At 43.5% G+C, this 12,747-nt stretch overlaps 1 protein-coding gene across 3 annotated transcripts in view; it reads left to right on the top strand.

Annotated features, from left to right (window-relative positions):
* The window catches only part of BRPF3 (bromodomain and PHD finger containing 3), a 104,863-nt gene extending 93,565 nt beyond the window's left edge, over positions 1 to 11,298 (top strand). For all 3 annotated transcript variants that reach the window (XM_030220639.1, XM_030220641.1, XM_030220638.1), the window contains exons 9-13: positions 5,220 to 5,313; positions 5,946 to 6,043; positions 6,852 to 6,949; positions 7,908 to 8,062; positions 8,939 to 11,298. In XM_030220639.1, coding sequence (XP_030076499.1) covers positions 5,220 to 5,313; positions 5,946 to 6,043; positions 6,852 to 6,949; positions 7,908 to 8,062; positions 8,939 to 9,122 — 629 coding nt within the window. In that variant the 3' untranslated portion in view covers positions 9,123 to 11,298. The remainder of the gene's footprint in view (positions 1 to 5,219; positions 5,314 to 5,945; positions 6,044 to 6,851; positions 6,950 to 7,907; positions 8,063 to 8,938) is intronic.
* Positions 11,299 to 12,747: the final 1,449 nt, after the last annotated feature.

Below are 12,747 nucleotides of genomic sequence, written 5' to 3'. Positions count from 1 at the left end.
GTGGAAGATGAGCCCAGGGCCAAGATGCTTGAAGTCTTGGACTGTACATTCCCTCCTAAGGAGGCTGTGATGGCTCCTCTCCATGAGGTACCCAATGCAGTCCTCCTCAGAAACTGGGCATCCCCTCTGTCGGTCCCTATTGTCCCCAAGAAGATTGACACCCACTATTAGATCCACGGTGAGCCTGGATTTGTGCGACCTCAGTTGTCTCTCGGCTCCATGGTGGTGGAATCCGCTGTCAAAAGAGCCAGGAGTACTAGGGACTATGCCTTGGCTCCTCCAGACAGAGAAGCTAGAACCCTGGATTCCTATGGGCCCTGCTACAGATAACTTGAGCTAAGCTTTAGTATAAGACCCCCTCAGTGAGAGCTGTCAGACTTGGTTGATATGCTTCCTCCTGAACAGGCTGAGCCTTTTCGCCAGTTGGTCAAGCAGCAGAAGGAGTGTCGAAAGTTCTTGGCCAGGGGCACTGATGATACTTTTGATGTGGTATTCAGGATCTCTGCTCAAGGTATAGCAATGCACTGACTGTCATGGCTGCGTGTTTCTGACTTGGAACATTCTGTTCAGCAGAGGTTGGCGGATGCCCCTTGGCCCGGAGGATAGTCTTTTCGGAGAGAAGATTGAGGAGGTCGCAGACCAAATCAAGAAACGCACTGATACTATCTCTTCTCTCTTGCGCCGGGCGCCTTCTGCATCCACCTCCTCATCTAGGAGGTTTTTTGGCAAGTCAAGGAGTGCCCTCTACTACTACTCTAGGCGTAGGTACACTACCTCAGCTCGTCAGGCTGCTCAGGCTCAGCCCCAGAGCGCTCATTCTCATCAACAGCGTGCGCCTAAGGCCCTTGCTGTTCCCAAGTCAAAACAAGAGACGAGTTTTTGACTGGCTCCAGCAGAGCATAGCCGCAGTACAAGTGTCCATTCTGGATGACTTACTGGTCGGGGGGAGATTGAAATTTTTTCACCAAAGGTGGCCTCTCATAACCTCCGACCGGGTGGGTTAAACCTCCAAATTGGCCCCCGAGAGCTCATTCATTCAGCTCTCAGTGCAGGCAGGTACTTGCAGAGGAACTGTCCACCCTTCTGAAGACCCATGCGGTCGAACCCGTTTCACCAGGGGAAGAAGGGCAGGGATCCTATTCCAGGTACTTCCGTGTCCTAGACCTAAAGACCCTGAACAAATTTCTAGTCCGAGAGAAGTTCAGCCCAGGGCTCCTAATGATTCAGAAGAGAGGCATAACGATTAGCTGTGCTCTGTGGACTTAAAGGATGCATATATCCTGATACTTCCAGCCCACCAAAAGTATCTTTGATTTTGACTGGGAACACATGACTTTCAGTACTGCGTGTTGCTTTTTGGCCTCGCTTCAGCTCCCAGGGTCTTCACCAAGTGTTCAGTAGTAGTCGCAACATCTGGGAGTCCATGTGTTCCCATATCTCGACTATTGGCTGGTGAAGAGTACCTCAGAGGACAGTGCTCGGGAGTCTGTGCGGATGACTATTTGGGTGCTGGAGCTACTAGGGTTTGTTTTAAACTACCTCAAGTCCCATCTTCACCCTGCCCAGCAATTGGAGTTCATAGGACCCATACAAGGTTCGAGCCTATCTCCCGAAAGCCAGAGCGCACAGTCTAGTCCTGCTGGTTTCCAAGGTTCAAGCCTCTCAGCAGGCCACAGCTCGGCAGATGTTGAGATTGCTGGGCCACATGACTTCCACAGTGTATATTACACCCATAACACGTCTTCACATGAGACCGGCTCAGTGGACCCCAGCTTCTCAGTGGTATCAAGCCATGGGGAATCTGGAGGATGTCATCCAAGTGTCCCCAGAGCTTACTTGCTCTCTTCAGTGGTGGACCATTCGATCCAATTTGACTCTTGGACTTCCATTCCAAATTCCTCAGCCACAAAAGGTGCTGACGACGGATGCCTCTCTCCTTGGATGGGGAGCTCATGTAGATGGGCTTCACACTCAAGGAACTTGGTCCCTCCAGGAAACAAATCTTCAGATCAACTTCCTTGAACTTCAAGCGGTCTGGAATGCTCTAAAGGCTTTCAGAGATTGGCTGTCCCATCAAACTGTTCTTGTTCAAACAGACAATCAGGTTGCAATGTATTACATTAACAAGCAGGAGGGCACTGGATCATGCCTTCTGTGTTAGGAGGCTGTCCAGATGTGGTATTGGACCCGCCACCATGGCATGTTCCTTCAAGCCACTTATTTGGTGGGCGCAAACAACACCCTGGCCGACAGGCTGAGCAGGATAATGCAGCCACACGAGTGGTCTCTCCACATGGGCATGGCCCACAAGATCTTTGAGCATGGGGCACCCCCTTGGATCTTTTTGCCACTCAGATCAACCTCATTTCTGTTCCAGGCTTCAGGCCCAGGAAAGGCTAGTGTCAGATGCCTTTCTTCTCAATTGGGGGACAGGTCTCCTGTATGCTTATCCTCTGATACCTCTAATAGGGAAAGACTAATGTTGAAACTCAAGCCAGACCGCAGAACCATGATTCTGATCGCACCATACTGATCGAGACAGATTTGATTCCCTCTTCTTCTGGAAATTATCCTCAGAAGAATCGTGGAGATTGGAATGTTTTCAGACACTCAGAATGAGGGGTCGCTTCTACATCCCAACCTTCAGTCTCTGGCTCTCATGACTTGGATGTTGAGAGCTTAGGATTCATTTCCTTGAGTCTTTTGGAGGGTGTCTCCCGAGTCTTGCTGGCTTCCAGCAAAGATTCCACTAAGAGGTGTTTCTCTTTTAAATGGAGGAGGAGGTTTGCCGTCTGGTGTGAGAGCAGGGCCCTAGATCTTCTACACTTGTTAGAGTCTGGTCTCAAGACCAACTCAGGAAGGGTTCACCTTAGTGCAATTAGTGTGTATCATCAACGTGTAGAAATTAAGCCTATCTCTAGACAGCCTTTAGTTGTGCGCTTCATGAGAGGTTTGCTTTTGTCAAAGCCCCCTGTCAAACTTCCACCAGTGTCATGGGATCTCAACATTGTTCTCACCCATCTCATGAAAGCTGCTTTTGAGCCTCTGAATTCCTGCCATCTGAAGTACTTGACCTGGAAGGTCATTTTCTTGGTGGCTGTTACTTCAGCTCCTAGGGTCAGTGAGCTTCAGGTCATAGTAGTAGATGCATCTTATACTAAGTTTCATCACAACAGAGTAGTCCTCTGCACGCACCCTATGTTCCTGCCAAAGGTGGTGTCGGAGTTCCATCTGAACCAGTCAATTGTCTTGCCCTGACCTCATGCCCATCCTGGCGAAAGCAGCTTGCACACATTGGACTGCAAGAGAGCGTTGGCCTACTACATGCAATGGACAGGACCCCAGATTTTTGTTTCTTTAGATCCCAACAGAATGGGGGTTGCCATCGGGAAATGCACAATTTCTAATTGGCTGGCACATTGCATTTCTTTCACTTATGCCCAGGCTGAGCTGACCCGAGAGGGTCATGTCACAGTTTATAATGCCAGAGCAATGGCTGTGTCGGTAGCTCACTTGAGGTCAGCCGCCATTGACGAAATTTGGAAGTCTGCAGCGTGGTCTTCGAAGAAATTTGCAAGGCTGCAACATGGTCTTCAGTCCACACGTTCACATCTCACTACTGCCTTGAGCAGGATATCTGGCACGACAGTCGGTTTGGGCAATCAGTGTTGCAGAATCTGTTTGGGGTCTAGAATCCAACTCCACCCTCCTAGACCTGTTTTATTCTGTTTCAGGCTACACTCTTATTCAGATTGTATATAGTTTCAGGTTAATCTGTGTAATGTCCTTGCCATTGCGAAGCCCAGTTGACCAATGTTTGTTGTTTTGGGTGAGCCTGGATGCTAGGGATTCCCCATCTGTGAGAATATGCAAGCCTGCTTGTCCTCTGAGAAAGCGAAGATACTTACCTGTAGCTGGTATTCTCCGAGGACAGCAGGCTTCATATTCTCACAATCCCGCCCACCTCCCCTTGGAGTTATCTCCTTCATTATTTTATTCTTTGCTTTGCAATTAAACTAAGAGTACCGTGTTCTTGCGGCGGACAGGAAGGCACGCACTTCACAAAGCTCTTTTTTCTTTACTTTGGCATAAATTCCGGATCAGGGGATGCAGATTGGCGTCTGCCCATGTGTGAGAATATGAAACCTGCTGTCCTTGGAGAATACTTGCGAAGGTAAGTATCTTCGCTTTATAGGCTGAGGTGGAAAATGACAGGTCATGAGCATGGGAAATACCATGCATGCTCTGAAGGGCTTTAAAAGGTTTTCAGAGGATAGTAGGTGAGGGGAGAGTCTGGGTCAGGGCAACCCACACATATGACTCCATTCCCCTGCTGTCCACAGAGAACCTCCATTACAGGTAAGCAATTCTGCATTGTCTTCCTCTGCTACCTCCATTAGTGCTATTTTCAGACCTCAGTGGTTCTGCTTCATGCCTTATATTTTATATTGTTCTGAGTGCAGCCCAGCAGGCACTAGGCACAATAATTTGGGCAAAAAGGCACTTGAGATTTTTTTTTCATCCCTAAGCTAAGTAATTTAAAGCACTGTTGAGATCTTTGACTGACATCTTGGAAAGGCATCCATATTAATGTGCATGTCCTCCTTAAGTGGATCACATTATGGAGGGATGCTGTCACAGAACTAACCCTGTCACTGTTTACCAGCCTTGAAGGTCAGTTCTTGTGTTTTCTCATCAAAGTCTCAGAACCTATAAATGCTATTTAAATCCTCAAATCAATTAAAAGTGAAATTAAGATGAATTAAAAACAAATTTGTTTCATCTTTTGGAACCGGTGGACTGGAAAGCAAATTCATCTTGGAAAACTTTTTTGTAACATGTTTATATTAATGGTTTTCTACCCCTTTAGTAACTGCTTGCCCCGGAGCATCCATGTAATATCATTTCTGTGAGCTCTGTTAGTTTGGATGAACAGACAAAAAGGACATGTTTAGACTTGGAGTTTAGTAGCAAAACCTCAACATGATCAATGTTCATCTAGTTCCAGAGGACATTGATGGGATACCACACCAAGATGAAACGAGATAAAGGAAAGGCATTCAAAGCTCTCGTTTTGTATGAACTTTTGATCTCTAGCTGTATGTTTTCCAGTTCTTTCAGGTATTCTGTTTACCAACTGAAATCACTTTAGTGCATTTGGACCTGGATAACGTGTTTTGAGCCTGGCTTATTCTCCTCTTTCTCTGTCTCCTCTATAGGAGTGACCAATGGCTTTGGCAAGCATGCAGAGAGCTGGTCAGACTCAGAATGCAGCTCTGGCCTTAGCAGTGGGCCAGTGTTTGACAACTGCAGGTGAGAACTATTTAGCTGCAGTTCTTCCAGGAAGCACACAGGTTCTATAAAGTAGGCATTATTCCAACCAACCTCTCATTTCCTCCTGTCAAATTCTGCAGTATGCACTGTCTCCTTTGAGAAATGCTTTGAGAGTAAAATAGGCAGCACAGGTGGGGTAATTTTATGAAGCTTTTCTGTGTGTAAAGCTTGTTTTACACACTGAAAAGAGCTTTTATAAAATTGCACGTTCACATATGTTTGTAACAAGTACATCCACAGAAAGTGTATGCCTACTTTATGCGATCTGCATGTAGGTGTTCCCAGGAGCACAGTTTAGGCAAAGCTATGATGTACAGATATATTTTATAAAAATGCATGCATTCATATAGAGCATATGCACTTAAATTTACCTTTTTTTTTTTTTTTTAAGCAGTGCTAATTTATGCATGGTCATTTGAGTGCTCTTGGGACTTGTTCTGGTGTGTAATTAATAAAGGCACATAGGTGCCCTATTGGTAAAATCAAGCACTTAGTGTAATAGGAACTCCTGCCAGCATTACAGATAATGACCATAAACAGTGCTGTGTGTTCTCTGAGCATTATATTTGCATTTAATTGTTTTGTCTTCTCCATTCCTTTTTTCTTCCAAGTGGTCTTTCTCCACCAAAACGCAGTCGAGGAAAACCAGCTCTTTCACGAGTTCCTTTCCTGGATGGTATAAATGGAGACTCTGACTACAGTGGTTCAGGTTAGGCTGAAGCTGGAGGAATGGACGTGTGTACATTTGTGACTGCATGCAATAGTGTAGAAGAATTCCATATTGGGACAGACTAAAGCTTCATCAAGCTCAAAACCTTGCTTCCAACAGAAGCCAGTCTAGATCTCATGTACCTGGAATGTGATGAAGTCACAGATTGCACCTAGTAGTTGAACAGGCCCTGTTTTCAAGTGTTTCTTTGCCAAAGTATTGTGCTGGCATTCTAGCCCTGGCCAACCAAAGTTGCAGAACACTGATCAAAAAGTTAAACATAGATATCCCTGCATGGCAGTTCACATCACTGTCACTGAGCCACCAGGCTGGCCTCTTTGTTTTCTAAACACTCCTCTAGCCAAGGAAAATGTCCTCACCAGGCTGAATATTGCAGTTATGGTTGTAATTTTGCAAAAGATTACCTGTGCTATACTAGTGCTTTGTGCCTGTGGTGGAGAGGGAGAGACAAATACTGTCCCGCTTGGATCTGTTGAGACAGATACGCTTATTTGACTGTTTATCTGTAACAAAGCTTGACCCCTGAATGGTTCATGCCTCACAGGTGTTATTCCCATCTTTGCCTTTTTAGGTCTCCGTGCTCTTTATTCTTTTATCTTGCCCATCCTCCCTTGCAGTCTTTTTCCTGCATTCAGCAGATAGTGACATAGCAGTGGAATGTTTGCTTGATGTAATGTATCTTGCTATTTGCACTTCTGTAACTTTTTAAATCAGAACAGGCTCAGCTTTTGTTCAGAGGTGCTGTGACTCCTAGAATATAAAGTCTTTACTTCTGTTCTCCTTTCAGGCAGAAATCTCCTGATGTCTTTTGAAGAGGGTGTTGAACTGGAACCCCTGGAGCTAGTGTGGGCAAAATGTCGGGGCTACCCTTCTTACCCTGCCTTAGTAAGTGCCAGTCTGCAGTAAGTAACGGATCAAAAGTAGGAGAGTTGTGTGATCTGTAACCCATGTAATTGCTGTAAAAGCAAGAGATGTAGTTTGGGAATCTGTAAGGATGTTTGTGCCCTGCAGAACAGAAGAACATTGGTGTTTGTGCTTTGTTTTTTTATTTGAGTGTCTATTGGTAATAAAGGTGTTAAGCGATTTGTGAAAGTGAAGATTTCTGTCAGTGAGGATGTTTGGGGACTTAATCTGAAATTTTGTTTTCTTGAGCCCTGAATTGGATTTATCTGAAATTGTGTAGGAATGGTGTTTGCCCTGCAGTATGGGTGTCTGCTCCTATGCTGAGCACTTTTACATTGTCTTTGCAGTGAGATACTAAACACAATGTTCCAAATGGAGGAGTGGCCTAGTGGTTAGGGTGGTGGACTCTGGTCCTGGGGAACTGAGTTCAATTCCCACTTCAGGCACAGGCAGCTCCTTGTGACTCTGGGCAAGTCACTTAACCCTCCATTGCCCCATGTAAGCCGCATTGAGCCTGCCATGAGTGGGAAAGTGCGGGGTACAAATGTAACAACAACAAAAATAGTACTACTACTACTATTTAGCATTTCTATAGCGCTACAAAGCGTACGCAGCACTGCACAAACATGGAAGAAAGACAGTCCCTTCTCAAAGAACTTACAATCTAGTAGACAAAAAATAAAGCAAACAAATCAATTAATGTGTAGAGGAAAGAGGAGAGGGGAGGGTAGGTGGAGGTGAGTGGATACAAGTGGTTACGAGTCAAAAGCAATGTTAAAGAGGTGGGCTTTCAATCTAGATTTAAAGATGGTCAGGAAGTCTATTCCAGGCATAGGGCGCTGAAGCTGGGAGGCAAGCTTCCTCTCTTTTGAAGACAACAGATGGTTTACCTCGGAGCTTTTAAGAATCCCAATTCTGTATTTATTGTTAATGTGTCCAGATTATTGATCCCAAGATGCCACGGGAAGGCCTGCTTCACAATGGAGTCCCAATCCCCGTCCCACCACTGGATGTACTAAGGCTAGGTGAGCAGAAGCAGGCTGCAGCTGGGGAGAAACTCTTCTTGGTGCTTTTCTTTGACAACAAGAGAACCTGGTGAGTGACAGCAACCTTTTCTTTAACTGCAGTCTGCTCTCTCTCCCTTGTTGTCCTGAAATCTGTCATTCTTTCCTTTCTTTTCCTGCTGTTTATATGCTTTTTCCTTATCTTTTGTTTTCTGTTCTTCCTCACGTAAAACACCCTCCTTTTTCTTTCTTTTTCCCCCCACTCCAGGTTGCTTTCTACTCTGCGTTCCTTTCTTGAGGTCTCATAGTTTATCACGCTGATCTTTTATTCCTTCACTGTCTCTCAGTAACTGATTTAATTAGTGATCTTGAATTGACTTTGAGATCGTGCAGTGTGAACAGGGACATATAATTCAGTTGATGCCTGGTGGTGAGGTCTTGTAGTATGAGCAGTGATGTGCTCTTTAGTGGATGCCTCGCTATCAGATCTTGCAGTGTCCCCTCCTCAGTTGATACCTGACTGTGAAGTCTTGTAGTGTGGGCAGTAACCTAAGTACTCAGTCAATGCCAAGCAGTGGAATCCTGTATACCTTTCTTTTTATTGTGTATGTAAAGAAAAATGGCAAAGTACTCAGCTGAACACTTAGCCCCACTGATCTGATACCCATCAGCCTGGTAAATCTACACTGCTCGTACTGCGGTGTACTGACCCTATTTTTCCTATCCGATTTATGATGTTCCTTTCTTTATTCCACTGAAACTAATTTTAAATTTTTGTATACCGTGTAGATGTTCTTGATACATGATATATCAAGTCTAAATAAACTTGAAACTTGTTTGATACTTAACGGTACCAGAGCTCAGAATCGATTTTGTCCATGTTATACCACCCCAGACATGCACTGCTCATATCCCATCCCCTATGCCTTTTCTGACTAAACAATAGTGTATATTGTTCGGATTGCAGGCAATGGCTCCCACGTGAAAAAGTTCTGCCCCTTGGAATGGACGATACAGTGGACAAGCTAAAAATGATGGAGGGGCGGAAGACCAGTATCCGAAAGTCTGTACAGGTGGCATATGATCGTGCCATGATTCACATGAGCCGTGTGCGAGGAGACCATCCCTTTGTCACGTCTACCTACCTGTAGTGCATTCAGAGAAGGGGAGAGGACCTCTTCTGCCCCATTTCAAATACCTGAGCTCAGCCTTTCAGGCAAACCAAACCTGTACCCAGCTCTTCTGTACACAGTCACAAAGTGTAGGGCACTCTTATTTGTGCTCAGAGGTGAGGGAGCAGCTATGAATGTGTGTGCGGATGTGTGTGTGTGTATTTATATATGCATGCACATGTGAAAGATTGTGGGGTGGATATACACCATTTCTCACTGCAGAGTAGCCCCAGCCTGTGCCAAAACAGTTTTGACTGGTGGTGGAAAAGCAGCATCTCTTCTGTGGGCCTCCAAAGGTCCTGCTTCATAGACCTAGTAACAAGCAGAAGATAAGATGCGATAGCAAATTAGAGAACAAGAAACCTGGGCTGGAAGGCACCCTAAGGGTCAGGGGCTGAAACTGCGGAAACTAGATTATTGAAAGGAATTGTTTCTCCCGCTCCTCTCCAGGGACTCTCTTGAAAATGAAACACTGTAAATAAACCAGTGTAACTATAACTGGACTCTTGTGTGCCAAATTGCCAGACTTTGGTTTTATGACCTGAGTTGCCACTGTACTTAGTGGAGTATGCGGTCCAACTGCAGCAGGCAGCAGGCATCTCTTGTTCTTTCTACTACTGTTGTACCCTTGCACCAGCGATGGAGCAGAGATACGCTATCTGTATCTGTCTGTCTATGTATATAGATAGATCTCCATATAATTTGGGGGGTGGATCCCTCTGAGTTCCATAGACTCAGCTTTATGGATGGAAATAAGTTGCTGTTTGTATTTCTTATAATTTTTTTTTTATTTTAATATTTAGGATGTTTTGAACATTTTTATTTTTTAAATTCCATTGCTTTGAATGTGGGATAGATTCAGCTCCATACAGCCTCTTGGCATGATAAATTCTTGACATCTGGTACTGTACAGGATTGTAGACACCAAGGGGTTAAGTGGTGGACCTCGTACAGATGGACAGGAATGGGAATGGAAGAAGGTGGCGTTTTGAGGAAGAAAGATGCATATAGGGAACAGCAATCCTTTTGCTTTCATTGTCCCTTTGTCCTTCTGTATATCCTTCACGTTTTCTTTTCCTGGTGAGGGTATGGTGTGCTCCCTGGAATGAGGAACAGATTCCTTCCAGCAAGCGGACCTTTCTTCCCCTTGTTCAGTAGGAGCTTCTAAATCACCACCCTATTCTTTGTTGGACAGATACAACCAGTATGTCTTTTTTATTTTCTTTAAATGCAAAAAAAATAAAAACAAAAAAATTTAAATGTGAAAAAACAAGAAGCGTGATGACTAGAGTTACCATAGAAGGAAAATATTTTTAAGAGGACATTTTTCCTTTGATTTTTTTGAGAACCAAAGTTGAAACGAACGAGGATTGTGAATGCAATAGAATTTCTCAGATTTACATTTTTTAAGGGAGATTTTTGTTGTGCTTTGTCTTTGTAACTTCCATGTAAAAAAAAAAAAAAACAGAGATTGGAAGTTGCTGCCATTTTTTTTTTTTTACCGAATCTTTTGTTTTTAAAAACACCACTTAGGTTCACCATGGAGCCACAAGCTAACTAATAACAGAAGTATGTGTGTGTGAAAGGGGTGAGGGTAAAGAAGAAAATTAAAATCTAATATAATGCTGCCCCAGGAGAGGAGGCAGGTTAGGACTGTCTGTACATAGTTGTAAGATATTGTTCTAAATTATTCTGGCCTGGTGTTCTATCCTTCTTGAAGTCCTCAGTTATGTAGCTGAGTAATTTGTACGTACACCATGTCATTTTATTGAAAAAGGGGGCATACATTTTTCCCAAGTTGTAGCTCAGCTTTGGACTTGGTGACCCTGTGTATAGCTGTTTTAAGAAGCTTTTTTTTTTTTTTTTTTTTAAATGAGATTTTAGAAATCTGATTGGATTATCCTGCTGTTTGCTCCAGGGCCACTGACCTGTTACTGTCCGCCTGTTGTAAAGCACAGAGAGCTCTATTTATTGCAGAAAGTGACTTTATTTGCTTTCTTAGAACTGTTTATATCAGATGGTATAAGAGGTAATAAAGAGAAAAGTATGCTTGTAAAGAAGGAAAAAAAATGCTAATTTTACCTATTATTATAATCTCACTGTCAGAAAACTCTATTTTCTCTCCGAGAAATAAATGTTCTAATGGCAAGATGTAGCCACAGTCTCTGCTTTTTATCTGCATCTGCTTTCCTAGTATTTCCTGCTGTGAATTAGAAAGATGAAGCCACTCTGGGACTTCATAGCAATCATTCCTTATGTGATATTTTTAGGGACCTTCATTTTTCTAATAGGTGTTTGATACATTTGGTGTACATTTTCAAAAAGGTGTATCTGTAAGGATGTACATTTTAGCCTGCACAAACCAATCTGATCTTCAGACACATAATACCCATATACTTTGTGTTGGTGATCAGGTTGTTAATTCAGATAAAAAGTATATACATGCATTGTCATGTTAGAGCAGGGATCCTCCACCCTGTCCTCAGGACACACCTAGCCAGTTAGGTTTTCAGCATACCTATATTATTCATTTCATTGTAGATAACCTGACCTACTAGCTGTTTCTCGAGGATGGGATAGAGAACCCCTCTGTTAGAGGAAAGTATTTAAAAAAAGCACTTTTATAAACTAAGGGCCTTGTTTACTAAGCCACGCTGTAGGCATGCATACTTTTTAGCGCATGCTAATGATAGAGACACCCATTATATTCCTATGGGGGTCTCTAGCATTAGCGCGTGCTAAAACTTGTGCGCGGTTTAGTAAACAGTGCCCTAAGAGTGTAAGTTTATGACTGCTCCAAGGCAGGAGTAATTGTTTATGTACCAGTAAGAACAGGTGCATATCTTCATATTTTATAAAATACACCCATGAGGGCCAGTCTCATCCCTGTGCTGCTTATTTTGCCCCCTGAAACACCTATATGTATATCATATAATAAGTACTGTGAGCCTGATAATTAATTTGGTGCGGTGACCAGTATAAGTTAAATGCCAGCCATGGCATTTAATAACCTTTTCTGAATATTCAGCACCACTGGCCATATAGAAAAAGTATCCACACAAATTAGCAGATTTAATTGTGTATTAATACTTTTCCTGGGTTAATTTTCAAAATGAAAGTATATACCTACTTTTACTTCGAAAAGTTTGCAGTCTGTGGAATGAAAAGTATATATGTGCTACCCCAGTTGTGGACAGTTATAAAATTACCTCCATAAGGTTCTGATTTAGGGGATAGAGGAGTTTGTCATATTTTCTTGTAGCTTCCTCTTGATGGCAGTGTAGTCACATGGGTCAGATCTTCAAGCTATGAAACTCAAGTTTGTATGGAGTGGTTTGCTCCTGCTGTCTGGGAAGCATTATTTTCATACCTAATGTAGCCATGGATTATTTTAATTAATGTCCCTGTTGAGAGAGAGAGAGATTCCTGGAGATGCTGCAGAGACAGTCTCGTACAACACCCACTGATTCCTAGTGGCCAGCATGCACGGATACTGGATCTTGGAAGAAGCCACTGTGGTCAAGGACTGTCAACTACAATAGCTGGGAGATGGTTATTCAAAAGGAGTGAATCCTTTGGTTAGTTGTGAATGAAGGTTTATGGT

This window comes from Microcaecilia unicolor, chromosome 12, assembly GCF_901765095.1.
Source record: "Microcaecilia unicolor chromosome 12, aMicUni1.1, whole genome shotgun sequence".
Classification (NCBI taxonomy): Eukaryota; Metazoa; Chordata; class Amphibia; order Gymnophiona; family Siphonopidae; genus Microcaecilia; species Microcaecilia unicolor.
The sequence above is the reverse complement of the archived record's forward strand: the minus strand, read 5'-3'. Positions and strand labels throughout refer to the sequence as shown.